We start from the raw sequence: 25,916 nt of genomic DNA on the forward strand, positions 1-25,916 counted from the left end.
CTCATGAGTGATTTCTTTTATCTGTTTCCTTGCCCTAATTTTCTTTTCACTTCCTCTTGCTCTTTAAGTTCTCATGCCCTTTTTCTACTGTTTTAGTCTTTCTCTTGGGGTCCAGCAGTCTCTCGCTGACTCCCTGTATCCTCACAGGGGTGATGATAGGCAGATCTCACCATCCAGAGATGCCTGGAGTCCTATCTCCCCAGACTCATGGTGCCCAGATGCAAGGAAGCACACACACCTGGCATTTTATTTCATACTTTTAACTGAAATGTCCATGGGAACATTCATTTAATAATATTTATTGAGTATTAATTGTGTATTTGAAGTTGGAGATACACAGCAGATTCCATGCTTTCCTGAAGCCTGTGCACTCACTGCCGGCCCTTGTGTGAGTCTACTTTGTAATTTTTTTTAACTTTTTGACTTTTTAAATAATACTTAAAACACAAACATAGCTATACAAAAATATTTTGTTATATCTCTATGAACTTATTTTCTATTTTTAATTTTTCTTTACTTTTTAATTTTTTTTTTTTTTTTGTTAAAAACTAAGACCCAAATACACAAATCAGCCTCTGCCTACACAGGGTCAAATAATTGATACCACTATCCTCCAGGTCCACATATTATCACACTAAAAGGTCTTCAGGGGCAATAACAGGCATATAGTTATACCTCCTACCATCACAATACTTTATTGTAGAATACCTCCTAAAGGATTTGCATAAGGCTGTTTTACACTTGCCTTTTTGTGAGATACAGTTAACTATGCTGGTCTCCATAAAGTCCCATTCCATCAACCTAGTTCACAGCAATGTCAGACTCCTGGCTCTAGTGATCCTCCTGTCCTAGCCTCCAAAGTAAGTGAGACTACAGGTTCATGCCACCATGTCTGACTAAATTTTTCTATTTTCAGTAGAGGTTGGATTTTGAACTCCTGAGATGAGGCTATTTTCCCATCTTGCCCTCCCTGAGTGTTAGGATTATAGGTATGAGTCACTGTGCCTGGGCCACTTAACATTTTTTTATAAGCAGAAGGAATACACCCTAAAATAAGAATACAAAGTGTAGGACAGTAAAGCATTAACGTAGTTCTTTATTATTATTTTTAAGTATTATGTACTCTACCAAGAAGAATGTGCTGAAATTTTATATGACTATCAGTGCAATATGCTTGTTTATACCAGCATTACCAAAAACATGAGTGATGCATTGCACTATGACCATACAAGGGCTACGTTGTAATCATGTGGCATATGATCATGCCAAAATTAAATTCTCATATTAATTAACTCTGTTAAGGCAATACCATTGTCTCTCATCTTGGCAGGTGAAGAAACTGAAGTTCTTAGACCCTAAATAGATTGTCAAAGTCCCTATGCTTCCTTAACTCAGCTATCTTTTAATCCATAGGAATCAAAGGAGACCAGATAGGAGATGACTCTTGTAAGTTTTCCTGGCTAGAAATAATGAGGCCTAGTGGAAGATGCTGTGAATGGAGAGGGAGAACTTAATCCTTCCCACTGTGTCCTAATAGATTTTTTTTTTATTTTGTCAGCAGCCAAGCAAGCACTCCTGGCTTTTTGGTGCCCCCCTGTGGACTATATGAGATTTACCTGACCTAACATTCTTTTTCTGCCGTTACATCTTTTCCTGTCTTGAGAATCAGGAAAAGCTTAGCTTTTGTCTCTGTCACCTCTCACTTTATAATTATACCTCAGATATTTCTCATAAAAACCCTCTATAATTTTATTTAATTTATTCCCACTGTTTTTTCAATTCTTGTACTTGAGAAAATACATTTCCTCACTCTCCTTTTCTGTCACTATTATCAAACCCTTCAGAAATGTATTAAATATTTTTCATGTACCAAGCAATGTTCTAGGTATTTGGAATATATAAATGGTAAAAAAAAAAAAAAAGAAAGAAAGAAAAGAAAGTATCTGCTTAAAAGGAGGTTAAACTCTATTGCATATTAGAGTTTTTTGTGTTTTGACCTCTACACTTCTTATTCCTCACTATGCTTCCTCTAGTAACCTAATAGAAAACCTAAGACAAAAACTTCAAGCAAATTAAATAGAATTTAATTAAACAAATAATGACTCAAAATTTGGGCAGCCCCAGAACTAGAAAAGAATCAGAGTAACTCTAGGACTGTCACATGTTCAGATAATATTTATAGACCAAAAAAGGAAAGTGACATGGAAAATGGAAGTGGGGTACAGAACCAGCTGAATTGGTTACATCTTGACATTTGCTTTGTTTGGACACAATTTGAACAGTTGGTCACTTGTGATTGGCCAAATCCCTGTGATTAGTACAAGGTAGGTTACAGTGTGTTTACATATCCAGTTGGGTTACAGTTCACTAAGTACAAAAAAACCATTAGGTTGAGTTTAAAAATATATTACTTCAGACTTACTATTTTTTTTGCAGTTTTTGCTAACAGATAGGTAAATTGTGATCATTAGATGAAAGCTCTTCATTTTCAGATTAAGGAATTAAGATTTTTTCAAGGAACAAATGTGCAATTATGGGAAAGAGGTGACATGAGAGGAAAGTTAAGTTTTTTGAAAGTAAAGCTAAATTAATGAGACAAATAGTTTAAAAAGTTATTAGTGATGAACAAATGACTGCATCCCTCTGATTCAAAAACTACCTGCCTTGCATTTTGCCCCAGGTTGACCCGTTCTTCCCTGCTCTGGATTCCACTTTGTTTTGTGTGTTCAGGGACCACAACAGCAAGCAACATCACCAACTGCTGGGAGTTGGAGAAATTACAGAACTGTATTATCTTTATTCAAATATTTTTAAATTTCCGGGTTTGAAGCTGTATTAAAAAGTTCTATTTTCACAAAAAAGAAAAAAGAAAATAGGCTTAGATGAAACATTTCTGACACTGATAGAGGCCATCTGCAGCAAACCCACAGCTAATATATTGAATGGAGTAAAATTAAAAACATTTCCACTCAAAAGGATGGACACTTTTCAACTTTTGCATTAACCGGGATGGAAATGGAACACATTCTTTTTTAAAGCATCACAAGAATGGAGAAGCAAGAATCCAATTTACTCAATTCTAATATGAAGGCATTAGAAGAACTATTACAGGCGTGGGGTAGGGGAATGAGGTAGTGGTGAGAGAGGATGAGGGACTGGGATGTGGTACACAGTGTATGGCACACTTCTTGAGGGTGGGACATAGTATAAGAGGGACTTTCTTTAATAAATGCAATCAGTGTACCCTCATTCTTTGTACTCTCAATGAATCCAAAACAATAAAAAAAAAAATTTCCACTTAGATCTGGAACTAAGAAAAAATGCCCAATGTCACCATTGCTATTCAACATAGTACTGAAAGTCCTAGCCATTTCAATCTGTCAAGAGATTGAAATCAAGGGTATTCAAATGGGGACAGAGGAGGTCAAACTCTCACTCTTTGTGGATGACATGATCTTATACATGGAAAACCCCAGGGACTCAACTACAAAACTCTTAAAAGTGATCAAAGAATATAGCAGTGTTTTGGAATACAAAATCAATGCCTACAAATTAGTAGCTTTATGTATACCAACAATAGTTAAGCCAAAAATATAGTCAAGGACTCTATTCCTTTTACAGTAGTGCCAAAGAAGATGAAATATCTGGAAATATATCTAACCATGGATGTGAAATATAACTATAAAGAGAACTATGAAGCCCTGAGAAAAGAAATAGCAGAAGATGTCAACAAATGGAAAAACATACCATGCTTGTGGTTGGGAAGAATCAACATTGTTAAAATGTCCACACTGCCCAAAGCAATCTACAGATCTAATGCAATACCAATCAAAACACTGATGTCATACTTTAAATAACTAAAAAAACAAACAAAAAACTTCTAGGCAACACACATAGCACAGTGGGCTGGGTGCTGGCCACATACACTGAGGCTGGCAAGTTCAAACCCAGTTTGGACCAGCTAAATAACAATGACAACTGCAATAAAAAAATAGCCAGGCATTGTGGCAGACACTTGTAGTTCCAGTCACTAGGGAGCCTGATGCAGGAGAATCGCTTAAGCCCAAGAGTTTGAGGTTGCCGTGAGCTGTAATGCCATGACACTCTACCAAGGGTGACATAATGATACTCTGTCTCAAAAAAAAAATCTTAGTTTTATATGGAATGAGAAAAAAAACCTGAATAGCCAATACATTAGTTAGAAATAAGAACAAATTTGGAGACATCATACTACCAGACTTTAGGTTATACTACAAATCTACAGTGATCAAAAAACAGCATGGTACTGGCACAAAAATAGAGATATAGATATATGGAAGAGAATAGAGAATCTAGAGATAAACCCAGCCACATGCCATCATTTCACCTTTGATAAGTCTATCAAAAATATTCATTGGGGGAATGGGGGGAAAGATGGCCAATTAGAGCCAGCTTTCAACAGAAGTTTCCATCTAAAGGGAAGGATAATGACCAGAAAGTACTCAATTAAGCTGAAGACTGGAACCCAAGCTGAGAGACAAAAGTGGTAACTGCACATCTCCTGCTGAGGCAAGCTGCAACTCCAAGAGAGCAAGTTTCACATACAAAACTCATCCCAGTTTCTCAGGGGAAGGGGGACAAGATGGCCAACTGGAGTGAGCTTTTGACAGAAGCTCCCATCCAAAGGGAAGTATAATGACCAGAAAGAACCCAATGAGCTGAAGACTGGGAACCAAGCTGAAAGAGAAGAGTGATAACCGTACATCACCTATGCTGAGGCAAGGTGTGACTCCAAGAAAGCAAATTTCAGGTACAAAACTCATCCCCCCCAAAAAGAGTGTCTGTCCACTCCCCCAAGAGAGTTTTTTTTTTATGCTCACTGTGGGTTTGCTACAGGTGAGTGGTGAACTGAGGACCTGTTGTCTCACCCCAAAGGAGAGAGTTGCTGGAAGGAGGGACTACTTCTTCAGATGGACCCTGCTGTGACCCTGAGTGCTCTCTTGCCAAGCATGAAAGTTGAACTAATGTTTTCACTGCCATTTTGAACTTCCAGTCCACCCTTCCACCCTCGTCTGATAGTCCGGAGGCCTGACCCCTGCAGAGACCAGAATGTCTGAAGTTCATTGCCAGGATGGGGCACTACAAAGCCCATAGTAGAAAAGCTGCAATGTAACAGTTATCCCAGCAGTAGTGCAGACAGACAAAGGGGTGGGAGGATGTCAGGTTTGGCTCTGTGAAAGTGCAAACCAGCTGTGGGAGTAGGCTTCTGAGGTGACCATACCTCTCACCACCCTGCTGAAGTTGCTCCATAACCCACACTGCCAGAGCCTCCATGACCTCACACACCACCCTACTACAGCCACCACTCCAGCCAACTCTCTGGTCATGGGAGCTGCCTGGGAGCAGTACAGGATCACCTGCCATGAAGATTCAGCAACAGTAGAGTGATCCCACAGGGGTCTGATTTTGGAGAGACACCTCCTCAATTCTGAGGACTGCCAGAGGAAGCCAGACCTTACCCTATAGGGATTCCAGTGCTGCAGAGCAGCTGGGGCAAAGGCATGGTGGCTGAGGGATAAAATTATTTGCTGACTTGTTATACTCAGCTTTGGACTGAGCTCAGGTGGAACACTCTCCAGTTGCCATTGAGTACCCAAGGCAGGCAGGCTTCAGCTCCCCTAGCCAGCTGGTTCTAGAGGGAAATGGCTGGGCTGAGGGGGCATTGACTTTCCTTTGACTCTGGCAGAAACAAAGCCCTGACACATTTGCTTGCTGGAAGGAATAGGACCATAGCCCTGTGGGGGTACCAGTGACTGGGCATGAAAGAGGGACAAGGTGGGGAAATAGACACCACCACCCCCGGTCCAACTCTGCTACTGGACAGGACTAACTGACTCCACAGATAACAGGAGCAAGCCACATTTGAGCAGCTAGCAGACATCTGTTGTCTAATTGCTGGAGAACTTTCTAACTCTCTACTTCAGAGTTAGTACTGTCTGGGTAAATTGGTAGGGAACTCCAGACATGGGCCCATCCCTCAAGGAGAATCCAGGGTGGTACCCTCGTTGTGTGGTAGCAGGAAGGGTTGATTTTTCTCTTCCAGTTGTTGCCCGTGGGGGGTGAGGTGTCTTAATTGCTTGTATTTCTCCACAGCTGAGACTCCAACCCAGTGTCACTGATCCGCTAGGATCAAAGATAAGCTGAATATACGACAGGTCCACCTAAACCCACCACACCAAGCAGGTCCCCAGAGCCTCAGACTGTAATACTGTATGGGTCCTTTGCAAAGCTGCAGGGAAAAAGCTGGTCACTAGTACTAGATTCTTGGAAAGGGGCTGGTTAACCACAACTCCAGGAACCCCAAATCCAATTTCACCTTACCTGCCCATCTAGCTAAACAGTGGAAAATAATCATGGGGTGGAATCAGTAGAAAAACTCTGGCAACATGAATAATCAGAGTAGATCAACTCCCCCAAGGAATAATAAAGGAGACACAACAGAAGATCCAATTCATAAACAAATGGCTGAGATGTCAGAAATCAACTTCAGGCATTGGGTTGCAAATAAGATTAACAGAATGGATAAAGTTGGAATTAGAAATTCAAGGAGTAATTCCAAAGTTGTCTCAAGAATTCAGTGAATTCAAAGACAAAATCACCAAAGATTTTGACACATTGAGGCAAGAATTTACAGCCCTCAAAGATCTGAGAAATATAGTAGAATCCCTCAGTAACAGAATGAAGCAGGCAGAAGAAAGGATCTCTGACATAGAAGATAAAGCTTTTGAACGCTCCCAAATACTCAAAGAGGAAGAGAAGTGGAGAGCAAAAACAGACTATTCCCTGAGAGAATTGTAGGGCCACTCCAAAAGAGCAAACATTTGCCATATAGGAATCCCTGAAGGAGAAGAGGAAGTTCCAAGAGGCACAGAAGTTTCACTCCAAGAAATAATTGAGGAGAACTTCCCCAACATAGCAAGAGATCATGAAATTCAGATAGCAGTTTCAGAACCCCAGCATGACTCAACCCAAATAAAGCATCTCCCAGACACATTATAATTAACTTTGCCAAAGCTAATATGAAGGAGAAAATTCTGCAAGCATCCAGACAAAATAAAACCATAACCTACAAGGGGAAGAATGTTAGAATGACTGCAGGACTCTCGGCTGAAACTTTTCATGCCAGAAGAGGATGTTCATCAACTTTTAACCTTCTAAAACAAAACAACATTCAACCCAGAATCCTATATCCAGCTAAATCCAGAGTTTCATTTATGATGGAGAAATTAATAATTTAATGATATTCACATGTTGAAGAAATTTGCTGTCACTAAACCAGCTCTCCAGGATATTCTCAGACCCATCCTCCACAATGACAAACACAATGCTCTACCACAAAAGTAAACTCGCTCAGAACCTTTTGATCAAATCTCAAATTCCAAAGTGGCAAAAGGTTTAATACTGTCCACTGGACATTTGAAAAACTCGATACCCAAAATACTACCAGGCTTATCAATACTCTCGATTAATGTGAATGGCTTAAATTGCCATCTAAAGAGGCACAGGTTGGCTGAATGGATACAAAAACTCAAGCCAGATATCTGCTGAATTCAAGAATCTCATCTGACATTAAAAGATAGATATAGACTCAGGGTGAAAGGATGGACGTCTATTATTCAGGCAAATGGAAATGAGTAAAAAGCAGGCATTGCAATTTAATTGGCAGACACAATAGGCTTTAAATGAACAAAAGTAAAGAAAGATAAGAATGGTCACTTCGGCTCAGTGCCTGTGGCTCAAGCAGCTAAGGTGCCAGCCACATACAACTGAGCTAGTGGGTTCTAATCCAGCCTGGGCCCACCAAACAACAAGGATGGCTGCAACCAACACAAACATAGCTGGGCATTGTGGCAGGTGCCTGTAGTCCTAGCTACTTGGGAGGCAGAGGCAGGAGAATCGCTTGAGCCCAGGAGTTGCAGTTTGCTGTGAGCTGTGATGCAACGGCACTCTACCCAGGGCAACAGCTTTAGACTCTGTCTCAAAAAAATAAAAGAAAGAAAGTAAGTAAGGATGGTCACTTAATTTTTGTCAAGGGAAACACACAACAGAATGAGATTTCATTTATTAACATTTATGTGCCCAGCCAGAGTGCGCCTCAATTTATAAGAGAGACTCTAACAGACATGAGTAACTTGATAACCTCCAGCACCTTAATAGTCAGAGATTTTAACACCTTATTGGCAGTGTTGGATGATCCTTCAATAAGAAACTAAGCAAGTAAATTTTAGACTTAAATTTAACCATTCAACAATTGGATTTAATAGACATCTACAGAACATTTCATCTGAACAGAACTGAATACACATTCTTCTCATCAACCCATGGAAGATCGTACAAAATTCATCACATAGTAGGTCACAAGCCTAACATCAGCAAATTTAAAAGAATAGAAACTATTCCATGTATCTTCTCTGACCATCATGAAATAAATGTTTAACTCAGTAACAACAGAAATCTGAATACTCATACAAGCTCATGGAAACTAAATAACCTCATGCTGAATGATAGCTGGGTCATAGATGAGATTAAGAAAGAAATTACCGAAATTTTTGGAACAAAATCATAATGAAGAAATGAATTACCAGAACCTCTGGGATACCACACAGGCAGTCCTAAGAGGGAAATTTTCAGCATTGCAAGCCTTCCTCAAAAGAACAGAAAGATAGGAAGTCAAAAACTTAATGGGACAGCTCAAACAACTGTACAAGGAAAGGAAGTACATTCGAACCCCAAACCCAGCAGAAGAAAAGAAATAACTAAAATTAGAGCAGAATTACTGAAATCAAAAACAAAAGAATTATACACCAGATCAACCAATCAAAAAGTTGTTTTGTTTTTGTTTGAAAAGGTCAATAAAATAGATGAACTTTTGGCCAAGCTTACCAGAAATAAAAATGTAAAATCCCTAATTTTATCAATCAGAAATTATAAAGGTCAAATACTGACAGATTCCTCCAAAATACTAACAATCTTTAATGAATATTACAAAAAACTCTATTCTCAGAAATATCTAAAACAAATTGACCAATACTTGGAAGCACTCCAGCTTCATAGAGTTAAAAAGAAAAAGAAGTGGAAATGCTGAACAGACCTATATCAAGTACTGAAATAGAATTAACTATATGAAATCTCCCAAAAAAGAAGAGTCTGGGACCAGATGGCTGTTCATCAGAACTCTACCAAACCTTTTAAGAGGAACTAGTACCTATATTATTTAACCTTTTCCAAATCATAGGAAAAAACGGAATACTTCCCATCACATTTTATAAAGTAAATACCACCTTGATCCCCAAACCAGGAATAGATCCAACAAGAGAAGAAAAGTATAGACCAATACCTCTAATGAATATTGATGCAAAAATATTCAATAAGATCCTAGCAAACAGAATCAAGCAACACATCAAATAAATTATACATCATGAATAAGTGGGGTTTATCCCAGGGTCCAAGGCTAGTTCGATATACGTAGATCTATAAATATAGTACATCACATAAACAAAATAAAAAATAAAGACCACCTGATTCTCTCAATTAATGAAGAAAAAGCTTTTGATAATATCCAGCATTCTTTCATGATCAGAACACTTAAGAAAATAGGTATAGAAGGGACTTTTATCACACTGAGAGAGGCCATCTACAGCAAACCTACAGCTAATATTGTACTGTGGAATAAAATTGAAATCATTTCCACACAGATCAGGAATCCGGCAACATTTCACATTGTTTCCACTGCTTTTTAACATTGTAATGGAAGTATTACCCATCACAATCAGGGAAGAGAAGGCAATCAAGGGGATCCAAATAGGATCAGAAGAGATCAAACTGTCACTCTTCACAGATGATATGATTGTATACCTGGAAAACAGTAGGGACTCAACTACAAAACTTAGAAATGATCAATGAAATTTAGGGTTTTCACATGAAACCTATAATCCAGTTACAACCTAAGAATAGGGGGAAGGGGGGAAAGGAAGGGAGGGAGGGGGATGGTGGGTAGAGGGAAGGGGATTGGTGGGATTACACCAGCGGTGCATCTTACAAGGGTATATGTGAAACTTGGTAAATGTGGAATGTAAGTGTCTTGGCACAGTAACTGAGAGAATGCCAGGAAGGCTATGTTAACCAGTGTGATGAAAGTGTGTCAAACGGTCTGTGAAGCTAGTGAATGATGCCCCATGATCATATCAATGTACACAGCTATGATTTAATTAAAAAAAAAAAGAAATGATCAATGAATACAGCAGTGTCTCAGGATACAAAATCAATACTCACAAATCTGTTGCCTTTATATATACTAACAATAGTCAAGGTGAAAAAACATTCAAGGACTCTATTCTCTTTAAAAATAGTGCCAAAAAAAGAAGAAATATCTGTGAGTGTACCTAACGAAGGATGTGAAAGATTTCTATAAAGAGAACTATGAAACTCTGAGTATGGAAATAGCTGAATATGTTAACAAATGAAAAAACATACCATGCTTATGGCTAGGAAGAATCAACATTGTTAAAATGTTCATACTGCCCAAAGCAATATACTTGCAATTTAATGCAATCCCTATTAAAGCACCTCTCTCATACTTTAAAGATCTGGAAAAATCAGTATTTTGCTTTATATGGAAATAGAAAAAGCCTCAAATAGCCAAACTCAGGAAAAAAAAAATCAGGAAGAATCATGCTAACAGAGTTCAGACTATACTATAAATCTATAGTGATCAAAACAGCATGGTACTGGCTGTTTTAATGCAATCCCTATTACAGCACCTCTCTCATACTTTAAAGATCTGGAAAAATCAGTATTTTGTTTTATATGGAAATAGAAAAAGCCTCAAATAGCCAAACTCAGGAAAAAAAATCAGGAAGAATCATGCTAACAGAGTTCAGACGATACTATTAATCTATGGTGATCAAAACAGCATGGTACTGGCACAAAAATAGAGAGGTAGATATATGGAATAGAATTGAAAACCAAGAGATGAACCCATCATTTGATCTTTGATAAGCCTACCAGAAATATAAACTGAGGGAAAGAGTCCTTATTTAAAAGATGGTGCTGGATGAATTTGCTGGCGACTTGTAGAAGAATAAAACTGGACCCACACCTTTCTCCTCTAATAAAAATTGACCCTCACTGGATAAAACACTTAAACTTAAGACATGAAATTATAAAAATTCTTGGAGAGAGTGCAGGGAAAATACTTGAAGAAATTGGCCTGAGACAATACTTTATGAGGAGGACCCCCTCTGGGCAATTGAAGGAATAACAGAAATATATTAGTGTGACCTGACCAAACTAAAAAGCTTCTGCACTGCTAAGAACACAGTAAGTAAAGCAAGTAGACAGCTCTCAGAATGGGAGAGGATATTTGTAAGTTGTGTTTCTGACAAAGGTCTAATAACCAGAATCCACAGAGACCTCAAACTTATTACTAAGAAAAAAACATGTGATCCCATTTCATTGTGGGCAAGAGACATGAATAGAAGTTTCTCTGAAGAAGACAAGTGCGTGGTCTACAGACACATAAAAAAATGCTCATTATCATTAATCATTAGAGAAATGAAAACCAAAACTACTTTGAGATATCATCTAACTTCAGTAAGAGTAGCCCATATCACAAAATCCCAAACTACAAATGTCAGTGTGGATGTGGAGAAAAGGGAACACTTCTGCACTGCTTGTGGAAATGCAAGCTAGTATGTTCCATTTGGAAGGAAGTTTGGAGAACACTCAGGGATCTAAATGTAGACCTGCCATTTGATCCTGCAATTCCTCTACTAGGTGTATATCCAAAAGACCAAAAATCATTTGGCAACAAAGATATTTGTACCAGATTATTCATTACAGCTCAATTACTAATTTCCAAGACATGGAAGATGCCCAAGTGCCCATCCACCCATGAATGGAGTAATGAATTATGGTATATGTATACCATGGACTACTATGCAGCATTAAAAAAGATGGAGAGTTTACCTCTTTCATGTCTACATAGATGGTGTTGGAAAATATTCTTCTTAGTAAAGTATCTCAGGAATGAAAAAAAAAAAATATCCAATGTACTTAGTACTACTATGAAACCAATTTATGTCTCACACTTTCATATGAGAGATGAATCACAACTATAGCTCAGGATGAAGGAGGGAAGAGGAGGGCAGAGGAAGGGAGTGGGGTGGTTTGATAGAAGGAGGGTTAAGGATGGGACCACACCTACAGAGAATATTGCAAGGGTACAAGTCAAATCTATCAATTATTGAACACAAATGTCTTAACACTGATTATGTAAATGACATGAAAGCTATGTTAATTAGTTGGATACAAGCACTCCAATTTGTAGAAATAATCAACACATTGAATCACACAAATCATAATTGTATTTATGATCTATGTATATATGACTTAATAAAAGAAAAAAATATTCATTGTGGAAAAGAATCCCACTGTTAACAAACAGTGGTGGCAGAACTGGCAGTGATTTGTAGAAGACTGAAGCTGGATGCACACTTCTCACCACTAACAAAAACTGATTCTTACTGGATAAAAGATTTCAATTTAAGACATGAAACAATACATTTTTTTTGAAGAGAGTGCAGGGAAAACACTTGAAGGTATTGGCTTGGGAAAATATTTTATGAGGAAGAATGTGCACAATGCAAGGATACACTTCAAAATAATTAAGATTAAATTATTATTTTTTTGAGACAGAGTGTCCCCATGTCACCTTTGGTAGAGTGCCATGGTGTCACAACTCACAGCAACTTCAAACTCTTGGACTTAAGTTATTCTCTTGCTTCAGCTTCCCAGGTAGCTGGGATTACAGGCACTTGCCCCAATGCCTGGCTATTTTTTTTGTTGTTGTTATTGTCAATGTTGCTTATATGGCCCGGGCCGGGTTCAAACCCAGTAGCCCTGGTGCATGTGGTCGGCACCCTAACCACTGAGCTACAGGCACCAAACTGACTAAGAGTAAATTATAAATGTCTTACCGCAAAAAAAAGTAAGTGAAGTGATGATTATGTTAATCAGTTTGATTTAAGCATTCCACGTGGTATATGAAATCATTGCATTGTACCCCATAATTATATACACTTATGCTTTAATTTAATAAAAAAGATTTAATTCAATTAAAAATAGCATATACAGTTCACAATATTCTTGATCTTTGAATTCATGGAATTCTTAGAATGTTTTTAATTAGATTGGAGCTTTACATTATTTAGCATATTACTTATAAAGCAATTATTTATTATATAAAATACCATTCAATTTAAAAATTACACAATTTTGTGTATGTATAATACAACTATCTTTTATCATTATTACCTAAGTATATTATCTGTTGTCTCTGCAGATAGGAATATCTTTCTTACCTCTTATTTGCCTAGAAGTCTTATATTAATTCTCTAAGACTCATCTAAAATATCATTTCCTCCTTAAAACCTCCCCTGTCTAGACAGAAAGAATCATACCCTTTTTATTCTAAAACACTTTGTTTTTATGTCTGACACATCTCCTATTATGGTGTAACTTGTTAGTTATTCAGATTATTCTGTCATTATAGTTAGTATGTTAGTAGCACTTCTTGGCTATACCTTATCCATGTGTGCTGCCAATGGGTTCATCATAGATACTAATAAACTACTAAGTTTAATTAATATTACATAATGATTGTGAAGATTAAATTCAATGATTTTTATCAATTGCCTGATACAGTACCTGGTACTTGCTGGTGCTCAGTAAAGCTATTCTTGCTTTTACTCCTTATTGTACTTTTGCCTCATTTTTCCCAACATCATGAATTCGTTCTGCAAGAACAGAGTAGTGATTTGTGTCTTTCATTAGTCACATGTCTCTTCAGGGTACTAACATTATTTTGCATCTCTCATTTCTTTATTTATTCATTTTAGGTCACTGGCCCTGTTCTCACCAGAGATCCCAGTGAGACACAGACAGAAATAATATGACATCTCCACCACTCTTGGATGCCAACCCCATGGCAAACCAAACACTTCTTAATGACGTCAAGGTTGAGCCCCCAGAAGAACTTCTGGATAATGATATTACCCTGCCCCAGGTGGAACCAGTTGATCTCTCCCTTCACAAACCCAAGGCTCCTCTGCAACCTGCTAGCATGCTACAAGCTCCAGTACATCCTCCCAAGCCACAGTCTGATCCCCAGACTCTTGTGGTATCCACTTCAATATCTGACACGAGCACTTCAGCAAACATTCCTACCATTCTAACTCCAGGCTCTATCCTGACCTCCTCTCAGGGCACTGGCAGCCAGCAGATCTTACATGTGATTCACACCATTCCCTCAGTTAGTCTGTCAAATAAGATGGGTGGCCTGAATACCATTCCTGTGATGGTACAGTCTCTGCCTATGGTGTATACTGCATTGCCTGTAGCTGGTAGTCCTGCAGCCATTACAGTTCCACTCATTGGAGGAGATGGCAAAAATGCTGGATCAGGTAAGCATCAATATTGGCCTATTATTTGGACTCATCTTCCTCCACTACCCTTTTTTCTGTCATCCTATCTCTTGTTTCTTTTCTTGTCTTCTCTCTCTCTCTCTTTCTCTCTCTCTCTCTCTCTCTCTCTCTCCTCTTTTTTTTTTTTTTTTTAGAGACAGAGTCTCAGTTTATCACCCTCAGTAGAGTGATATGGCATCACAGCTCACAGCAACCTCCAACTTCTGGGCTTAGGCAATTCTCTTGCCTCAGCCTCCCGAGTAGCTGGACTACAGGTGTCTGCCACAATGCCCGGCTATTTTTTTGTTGCAGTTTGGCCGGGGCTGAGTTCAAACCCACCATTCGTGGTATAAGGGGCTGGCACCATACCCACTGAGCCACAGGCACTGCCAATTTATTTTAACCTCCTTCATTTATTCTGGCATACTGCATCAAGATAAACCTTTCATAAACATTGTTTTATCATGTCCCTTTAATGCTTAAGAAATTACAATGACTCTCTGTTCTTAGATTAGGCTTCTCAAATAGGTATGTATATCTTTCAGTGACATATTATCCATCTTCTTGAAAACTTGATATTATTTGATAGTATAATTTAAAGCATTTTATATTAAAGTATGATTGTTAGAGAGCACAATGCAAAATTTGAACAATTTTTTAACATAAAAAATAAACTTCAAAAATAGTTTAAGCTTACTAAAACCTTCACCCTAGGACTTTCCAAGTGAATGTGTGTATTCTTCTTCTTCTTTTTTTTTTTTTTGTTGGGGATTCATTGAGGGTACAATAAGCCAGGTTACACTGATTGCAATTGTTAGGTAAAGTCCCTCTTGCAATCATGTCTTGCCCCCATAAAGTGTGACACACACCAAGGCCCCACCCCCCTCCCTCCGTCCCTGTGTGTATTCTTCTATTCCATTAGAAATTCTTTGGTGGAAAAGTTGAGAATGTTTCTATCCCTACTATACTTAAGTAATCTTACCTCCTGCTTCTCCCAAAAGCTTTGCTTTACTCCTTCTTACAAAAGATGGTCTTTGAAATATTGCATCTTCCTTATGTTCTACCTCATTTGGCATCTATCACCCTCTGTTTTAATTTTTTATTTGCCTATATCACAAATCTATGGACATTATACCCAACTGAATTGTAAATTCCTCCAAAATAATACTCTATCTTATTTTTTATGTGGGTTTCTAAAGAGAACCTAATATATTGCTAAATAGTAATTGTTCTGCAACAAATAATTTGGCAAGCAAATTAACTTGAAAATTTGTTCAGGAGAGAATTCGTATCCATTTTATTTAATTTTAAAAATAAGTTTAGGATTCAGAGGGGTATAAATTAAGTCTCTCTTCACTATCATCTTCCAGCCACCTAGTTACCTTCCCAGATGTATTTCTACTTTAGTTTGTAATCAGGAATGATCAAAGAAAATTATGTGGTCACTGAAGTGGTTCAAGATATATGGCTTCACTGCATCTGTGGTATTACAATCTGTTTGGGGTGTCATGCCTTAGGAAAGACATTGAGGAACTGGTATATAATCAGAAGAGAGAGACCAAGATGGTGGGTATATACAAACTCATGTCATACAAGGAGAGTGAGAGTACTCAAACACATGTCAAATGTTTAGCATGAGTTCAAAATGTGAGATAAGTGGGTAGAAATGACGAGGAGCCAGATTTCAGCTCAGTATAAAAACTTTTCTAAGAGTCTCTACCTTTGAAATTTGATGCCATCCACTAAATATAGGAGACCAAAAACTAACATACTAAGCATCAAGTTGCTGAGACTCTGCAGTTGTTTTTTGAATAAAAATATCATCACTGGGAGGCTCCTGTGGCTCAAAGGGGTAGGGTGCCGGCCCCATATGCCGGAGGTGGCAGGTTCAAACCCAGCCTCAGCCAAAAACCAAAATAAATAAATAAATAAATAAATAAATAAAAATAAATCATCACTGACTAGTTGCTAATTGTGGTAATAGTAAGTGTTCAAAATTATAATGTTTTTGAGATATGATATGAATTCCCATAAAGGAAGGGAGAGCCAAATAAACAAACAAAAAGAAAGAAATCAAAAATGAAATAAAATTCCTGCATGAGAATTTGCTGAGATTAAGGCAGTGGTTACAATAAGAGATGGCAGGAAGGTGCTTTGAATCTATCCCCTTAAGATCCGTCAGTCCACCAGAGCCACCCTATTTCTTTCTTTCTTTATTTTTTCTTGGAGATGGAGTTTCACTCTGTTGCCCAAGGCATCATCCTAGCATGCAGCAAACCTCAAACTCCTGGGCTCAAGTGATCCTCCTGTCTCAGCATCCAAAGTGACTCAAGTGATCCTCCTGCCTTAGCCTCCCAAGTAGCTAGTACTGTAGGTGCCTGCCACAATATACTGTTAATTTTTTCTAGTTTTAGTAGAGGCAGGATATTGCTTTTGCTTAGACTTATCTTGAACTCCTGAGCTCAATAAATCCTTCCACCTTGGTCTCTCAAGAGTTCCAGGATTGCAGGAGTAACCCATCACACTCAGACCAACAGAGCCACTCTAACCAAGTAGAATAAACTTTATTTTTTATTTATTTTTTGTTGTTTCAGGTCATTGAGGGTACAAAGCGGTTACACTGTTTTCATTTGTTAGGTAAAGTCCTTCTTATAGTTGTGCCCCACCCTCAGGAGGTGTGCCAAACACTGTAAACCCCCTCTCTTTCCTCTTCCCCTGTCCCTGCTCCCTTGTTCCCCCGTCATCCACCTTGAATTGATTTGAGATTTTCACTTATGTGTGTATGTATTTAATTGTCTACTGGTTTCATATTAGAATTGAGTACATTGAGTACATTGTATTATTGCTTCTCCATTCTTGTGATACTTTACTAAGAAGAATATGTTCCAATTCTATCCAGGTTAATTTGTGTCTGCTGAGGCTGGTAAAGAGTTCCTGACCTTGAGGGAACTACCCAACCCACCCCCCAGAATAAACTTTAAAAGTGTTCATTGTAGTTTTACGCTAAAAAGTATAGCATGGTAGTTTTATGCTAAGGATATTAGCTCAGTGGTCTCCAAAAAGAGGTGCTTACTAGACCTTAGGTAGAGCAAACAAAACAGTAGGAGTATAAGAAAAAAAGTATTAGGAGGGAGAATGATGGCAGAAAGTATGGATGCTTGGCTGAGCCTTCCTAAAGCAAAACGGCATAGGGAGAGGCCTGAATCGGTCCCAGTGTGGAATATTGGTGTGCAGCAGTGACTTGGAGTGCGCAGTTTGGAAGTGGACACCTGGATTTGACTGGAGCTGCAGAGAACTACCACATTTGGGCAAGTTTCAGCATACTTGCCCAGACTACCGTGGTGGTGGGTGGGCAGCCATGTGGGTCTGTAGTAGCACGGCTGCTCCTTTTGGGAGACTAGAGAATGCTTTCCCAAGCAGAATTTGGTGGCCAGATTGGATTGCTGGCTCTAATAGCGTGGCTGAATCTAACACAGGTGGCAATCAGTGAAGCATCCATAGGGGAAAAGTTCCTGGACAGAGGAAAACCCACAGCAGCAAAAGGCCCCAGTAGTGTGGATAAGTGGACATCTTGCTGGATGCCTGAAGGAAGCAGACCTTTACCCGTAACAGGCTTGGGGGCTCTGAAAAGATTTAAGAAGTAGACACTTCCAAGCGGTATTTGGGGGCTGGTTAGGGTGCTGTCTAGTGCAGCCTCACTGCAGATTGGCAATGGGAGAAATATCCATATGGGGGAAAGTTCCCAATCAGAAACACTCCATTGTAGAGAAGGGCATGCCATAGTCCTGGTGGGCCTCTTGCTGGGGACTTAGGGTGCAGCGGATTGGATTCTGCCTGTGGGGAGCAGTCCTACACTTGGGATAGACCCAGGAACCTCTGCTCCCCATGTGGATGATTGCAGAGACCTGTTGCTGAGGAATTATGGGGAACTGCGGACTCCCAGATCGCTGGGAGCACAGTGCTGAAGTGGACGGGTGACCACAAGGAACAAAAAAGTTAGCAAACTGCTCTAAGCCTGGGAACAAGAGAAGGGTTAATAGCTGTGTTGTTTGTCCCACAAATTCACAGCGCCACCTGGTGTCCTGAAGTATATTACAGCATCAATATATTCCTACAGAATTGAAGCTCTACATCATGTATATGCATACATAATTTTGTTTTTGATTGCTGTTGCCTTTTTTCTTGTTTTTTATTTTTCTTTAACTTTTTCTCTTGTTTTTAATTTAGCTTACACTATTGTTATTTTTCTCTCTCTTCTTTCCTTCTTCAATGTTGCTAAGAGCACTTACATCAGGCTATCTTAACATTTTGTTTTCTATTTAGTTTTGTTTACCTTTTCTAATATCTTGTATCAATGTGCTTTGCTTTTTGAAAAGTTGTAAGGTTGGCTCTTCTCCTATATTGGATTTCTACATTCAACAAAAGCAAGGTCTTCTATATACGTTTATTTTTATTTTTTTGGTTTTGGTTGCAGAATTCTAGCATGAAATATTCTCTCACCCTAGTACACTTCACTGCATTCTCTCAGTTAATAAGTGTCCCTTCTACTCATCCAATCTCTCCCACATAAAGTACTTTGACATCAGCCAAGATATTACCCCCACCCTATATCTTGTTTTGTCTTTCTTTTTTTCTTGCTTTGTAGCCTTTCTGCTTTCTTTCTTTAGCCCTCCCCCCACCCATTAATTTGATCCAACATTACATTTAATTTTCCTTTATCTGTGCTTATAAATATATATATAGTTTCCTCTTTTTTCTTTCTCTTCCTACCCTTTCTTTGCTGAGGGTGGGTGTGACACAGTGGAGGCCTAGCATGTTGAATGCAGCAGTATCCTGTCTCAAAGAGACCATAAAAACTTTCTAATCTTGGCCCCAGGAAGAAAGTAGTAGGAGGATCACCCTACAGAACTTTTCTACTTGTGTTGACCTGGCTCTCCCAGAGTGTAAAGAAGTGGCAAATGGGGAGGGGGCGGAGCAAGATGGCAGCCGAGTAACAGCTTCCTTGCATCTGGGCACCGTGAGTCTGGGGAGATAGGACTCCAGGCATCTCTGGCTGGTGGGAACTGCCTATCATCACTCCTATGAGGATACAGGGAGTCAGCGAGAGACTTCTGGACCCCAAGAGGAGGACTAAAACAGTGGAAAACCGGCAAGTGGTCGCGTGTGTTCAACCCGTCTAAACCCGCCCACAACTGTAAGTTCAGTAGCAGCGAGACTGCAAACCAGAAAGGCCTTACCTGTGAACTCTTTTGATGTCCTTGGACTTGGCACTGAGTTGAACTGCCTTGGGGAAGGCCTGAGTGGGAGTGCGGAGAACTTTGGCCGTTGTCTAGGGCCCCAGTCTGAGCCGCTGAGCCAGACGGAGCTAATAGTGTTTGGCGGTGGGTCACACGGATCCATTGTCAGTGATCTGCCCCGGCAAGCTCCGCCCTCAGGGTCACAGAGCTAGAAACGGGTGGGAGCTGGTAACCCAGCAACCAAGTAGCCTAAGGGTGGGGTCTGAGCCGCCTTGCAGCCCTAACCCTCAGGGGCAGAGTGAGACTGGTTTTGGCACACTGAGTAAGTGGATAGCCACTTCAGCAGCGATTCCAGCGAGAAAGCTGGGAAAGCTTCTGCTCAGCAAGTTTACAAGTTCAAAGTGCCTTTTAAGTGGGCTGAAGAGAGATTTAGGGTGTCTACCTGCTGGGGTTTGAGAAATCGGCAGCCTCCAGTCGTATCGGAACTGTGACTAACATCCCATACCCCAAAAGACCACGTGTTGCCCAGACAATATTCATCAACATATACAAACTGCTTTGTTTTTGGTTGTGTATTTTTTTTTCTTTTTTTTTTTGTTTGGTTGGGTTTTTTTGTTTGTTTATTTTGACGTTGTTGATGTTCTTTTGTTTCTTAATTTCAATCTTTTCCATACAGATCCCTTTTTCTTTCTCAATTTTTCTAGTTTAATTATAATTTCCCATTGCTGCCTTTTTTAATAACTACAACTTCATTTTTGCTAGTGTTTCTACCGCTATCACTTGGTTTTTCACCCAATTTTATTGCCATAAAGTTTTCTGTTTGCTTGTTTTGGTTTGAGTTATAGCATTTTTGTCTTTCCTCTCTACTTGGTGGAGGTGGGGTACTGTGTCTGACCAGGTTAGCAAAGAGCTGCTGACCTCAAGGGAACCACCCAACTGGGCACCCAACCCCCAGAAGGTGGGGTTTTTTAAGGTTGTGTCAAAGTACCCTACTGTACACCTATATTGCCCTGTCTCCCTCTTTCTGTGCCTCTCTTCTTTTTGTCAATATTCCTTATCCCTACCCCCTCTCCTTTCTCTATCTTTCTTTTTTTTCTTATCACTCGGTCCTCCTTTCTTTCATCCCTTTTTTGCTCTTCAACCTTCTCACCTTTCTGGTCCTGTAACCCTTAGTCCACAGGCACGAGAACTTAAAGAGCAAGAGGAAGTGAAAGGAAAATTAGGGCAAGGAAACAGATAAAAGAAATCACTCATGAGGAAGAATCAGCAGAAAACTCCAGGCAACATGAAGAACCAGTCCAGAACAACCCCGCCAAGGGACCATGAGGTAGCTACTGCAGAGGATTCCACCTATACAGAAATGTTAGGAATGACAGAAAGGGAATTTAGAATACACATGTTGAAAACAATGAAAGAAATGATGGAAACAATGAAGGAAACTGCTAATAAAGTGGAAAATAACCAAAAGGAAATCCAAAAACAGAATCAAATCAGAGATGAACGATATGAAGAATATAAAAAGGATATAACAGAGCTGAAGGAAATGAAACAGTCAATCAGGGAACTTAAAGATGCAATGGAAAGTATCAGCAACAGGTTAGACCATGCAGAAGAAAGAATTTCAGAGGTAGAAGACAAAGTTTTTGAGATAACTCAGATAGTAAAAGAGGCAGAAAAGAAGAGAGAGAAAGCAGAACGTTCACTGTCAGAATTATGGGACTTTATGAAACGTTCCAACATACGAGTTATAGGAATTCCAGAAGGGGAAGAAGAATGCCCCAGAGGAATGGAAGCCATACTAGAGAATATTATAAAAGAAAATTTCCCAAACATCACCAAAGATTCTGACACACTGCTTTCAGAGGGCTATCGGACCCCAGGTCGCCTCAACTCTAACCGAGCTTCTCCAAGACACATTGTGATGAACCTGTCCAAAGTCAAGACAAAAGAAAAGATTCTGCAAGCTGCCAGGAGTAAGCGCCAGTTGACCTACAGGGGCAAATCCATCAGAGTGACCTCAGACTTCTCTAATGAAACTTTCCAAGCAAGAAGACAATGGTCATCTACCTTTAATCTACTTAAACAGAACAATTTTCAGCCCAGAATTCTGTACCCTGCTAAGCTAAGCTTCAAAATTGATGGAGAAATCAAATCATTTACGGATATACAAACATTGAGGAAATTCACCACAACAAGACCAGCTCTACAGGGAATACTTCAACCTGTTCTGCACACTGACCACCACAATGGATCAGCAGCAAAGTAAGAACTCAGAAATCAAAGGACAGAACCTAACCTCCACACTGATGCAAAAGATAAAACTAAGCAATGGACTCTCACCAAATAAGACGAATAGAATACTACCACACTTATCAATTATCTCCATAAATGTTAATGGCTTGAATTCCCCACTGAAGAGACATAGATTGGCTGACTGGATTAAAAAACACAAGCCATCCATTTGCTGTCTGCAAGAAACACACCTGGCTTCAAAAGACAAATTAAAGCTCCGAGTCAAGGGTTGGAAGACAATTTTTCAGGCAAATGGAATTCAGAAGAAAAGAGGAGTTGCAATCTTATTTTCAGATACATGTGGATTTAAAGCAACTAAAGTCAAAAAAGACAAAGATGGTCACTTTATATTGGTCAAGGGAAAACTACAACAAGAAGACATTTCAATTCTAAATATCTATGCACCAAATTTAAATGCTCCCAGATTCTTGAAACAGACCTTACTCAGTCTGAGCAATATGATATCTGATAATACCATCATAACAGGGGACTTTAACACACCTCTTACAGAGCTGGACAGATCCTCTAAACAGAAATTAAACAAAGATATAAGAGATTTAAATGAGACCCTAGAACAATTATGCTTGATAGACGCATATAGAACACTCCACCCCAAAGATAAAGAATATACATTCTTCTCATCACCCCATGGAACATTCTCCAAAATTGATCATATCCTGGGACACAAAACAAATATCAACAGAATCAAAAGAATTGAAATTTTACCTTGTATCTTTTCAGACCATAAGGCACTAAAGGTGGAACTCAACTCTAACAAAAATGCTCGACCCTATCCAAAGGCATGGAAATTAAACAATCTTCTGTTGAATAACAGATGGGTGCAGGAAGAAATCAAACAGGAAATCACTAACTTCCTTAAGCATAACAACAATGAAGACACAAGCTACCAAAACCTGTGGGATACTGCAAAAGCAGTTTTGAGAGGAAAATTCATCGCTTTAGATGCCTACATTCGAAAAACAGACAGAGAGCACATCAACAATCTCACAAGAGACCTTATGGAATTGGAAAAAGAAGAACAATCTAAGCCTAAACTCAGTAGAAGAAAAGAAATCTCCAAAATCAAATCAGAGATCAATGAAATTGAAAACAAAAGAATCATTCAGAAAATTAATGAAACAAGGAGTTGGTTTTTTGAAAAAATAAATAAAATAGATAAACCATTAGCCAGACTAACTAGAAATAGAAAAGTAAAATCTCTAGTAACCTCAATCAGAAATGATAAAGGGGAAATAACAACTGATCCCACAGAGATACAAGAGATCATCTCTGAATACTACCAGAAACTGTATGCCCAGAAATTTGACAATGTGAAGGAAATGGATCAATATTTGGAATCACACCCTCTCCCTAGACTTGGCCAGGAAGAAATAGACCTCCTGAACAGACCAATTTCAAGCACTGAGATCAAAGAAACAATAAAAAAGCTTCCAACTAAAAAATGCCCTGGTCCAGATGGCTTCACTCCAGAATTCTATCAAACCTTCAAGGAAGAGCTTATTCCTGTACTGCAGAAATTATTCCAAAAAATTGAGGAAGAAGGAATCTTCCCCAACACATTCTATGAAGCAAACATCACCCTGATACCAAAACCAGGAAAAGACCCAAACAAAAAGGAGAATTTCAGACCAATCTCACTCATGAATATAGATGGAAAAATTCTCAACAAAATCCTAGCCAATAGATTACAGCTTATCATCAAAAAAGTCATTCATCATGATCAAGCAGGCTTCATCCCAGGGATGCAAGGCTGGTTCAACATACGCAAGTCCATAAACGTTATCCACCATATTAACAGAGGCAAAAATAAAGATCACATGATCCTCTCAATAGATGCAGAAAAAGCATTTGATAAAATCCAGCATCCTTTTCTAATTAGAACACTGAAGAGTATAGGCATAGGTGGCACATTTCTAAAACTGATTGAAGCTATCTATGACAAACCCACAGCCAATATTTTACTGAATGGAGTAAAACTGAAAGCTTTTCCTCTTAGAACTGGAACCAGACAAGGTTGTCCTCTGTCACCTTTACTATTCAACATAGTGCTGGAAGTTCTAGCCAATACAATTAGGCAAGACAAGGAAATCAAGGGAATCCAAATGGGAGCAGAGGAGGTCAAACTCTCCCTCTTTGCTGACGACATGATCTTATACTTAGAGAACCCCAAAGACTCAACCACAAGACTCCTAGAAGTCATCAAAAAATACAGTAATGTTTCAGGATATAAAATCAATGTCCACAAGTCAGTAGCCTTTGTATACACCAATAACAGTCAAGAGGAGAAGCTAATTAAGGACACAACTCCCTTCACCATAGTTTCAAAGAAAATGAAATACCTAGGAATATACCTAACGAAGGAGGTGAAGGACCTCTATAAAGAAAACTATGAAATCCTCAGAAAGGAAACAGCAGAGGATATTAACAAATGGAAGAACATACCATGCTCATGGATGGGAAGAATCAACATTGTTAAAATGTCTATACTTCCCAAAGCAATCTACCTATTCAATGCCATTCCTATCAAAGTACCTACATCGTACTTTCAAGATTTGGAAAAAATGATTCTGCGTTTTGTATGGAACCGGAAAAAACCCCGTATAGCTAAGGCAGTTCTTAGTAACAAAAATAAAGCTGGGGGCATCAGCATACCAGATTTTAGTCTGTACTACAAAGCCATAGTGCTCAAGACAGCATGGTACTGGCACAAAAACAGAGACATAGACACTTGGAATCGAATTGAACACCAAGAAATGAAACTAACATCTTACAACCACCTAATCTTCGATAAACCAAACAAGAACTTACCTTGGGGGAAAGACTCCCTATTCAATAAATGGTGTTGGGAGAACTGGATGTCTGCGTGTAAAAGACTGAAACTGGACCCACACCTTTCCCCACTCACAAAAATTGATTCAAGATGGATAAAGGACTTAAATTTAAGGCACGAAACAATAAAAATCCTCAAAGAAAGCATAGGAAAAACACTGGAAGATATTGGCCTGGGGGAAGACTTCATGAAGAAGACTGCCATGGCAATTGCAACAACAACAAAAATAAACAAATGGGACTTCATTAAACTGAAAAGCTTCTGTACAGCTAAGGTGACGATAACCAAAGCAAAGAGACAACCCACACAATGGGAAAGGATATTTGCATATTTTCAATCAGACAAAAGCTTGATAACCAGGATCTATAGAGAACTCAAATTAATACACATGAAAAAAGCCAACAATCCCTTATATCAATGGGCAAGAGACATGAATAGAACTTTCTCTAAAGACGACAGACGAATGGCTAACAAACACATGAAAAAATGTTCATCATCTCTATATATTAGAGAAATGCAAATCAAAACATCCCTGAGATACCATCTAACCCCAGAGAGAATGGCCCACATCACAAAATCTCAAAACTGCAGATGCTGGCGTGGATGTGGAGAGAAGGGAACACTTTTACACTGCTGGTGGGACTGCAAACTAGTACAACCTTTCTGGAAGGAAGTATGGAGAAACCTCAAAGCACTCAACCTAGACCTCCCATTCGATCCTGCAATCCCATTACTGGGCATCTACCCAGAAGGAAAAAAATCCTTTTATCATAAGGACACTTGTACTAGACTGTTTATTGCAGCTCAATTTACAATCGCCAAAATGTGGAAACAGCCTAAATGCCCACCAACCCAGGAATGGATTAACAAGCTGTGGTATATGTATACCATGGAATACTATTCAGCCATTAAAAAAAATGGAGACTTTACATCCTTCGTATTAACCTGGATGGAAGTGGAAGACATTATTCTTAGTAAAGCATCACAAGAATGGAGAAGCATGAATCCTATGTACTCAATCTTGATATGAGGACA

At 39.0% G+C, this 25,916-nt stretch overlaps 1 protein-coding gene across 1 annotated transcript in view; it reads left to right on the forward strand.

Annotated features, from left to right (window-relative positions):
- The window catches only part of KLF8 (KLF transcription factor 8), a 90,235-nt gene that overhangs the window by 45,477 nt on the left and 18,842 nt on the right, over positions 1–25,916 (forward strand). The window contains 2 exon segments of the mRNA XM_053579022.1: positions 13,938–13,977; positions 13,980–14,501. Of these exon segments, the coding sequence (XP_053434997.1) occupies positions 13,938–13,977; positions 13,980–14,501 (562 nt within the window).

Source organism: Nycticebus coucang, chromosome X (genome assembly GCF_027406575.1).
Source record: "Nycticebus coucang isolate mNycCou1 chromosome X, mNycCou1.pri, whole genome shotgun sequence".
Taxonomy (NCBI): domain Eukaryota; kingdom Metazoa; phylum Chordata; class Mammalia; order Primates; family Lorisidae; genus Nycticebus; species Nycticebus coucang.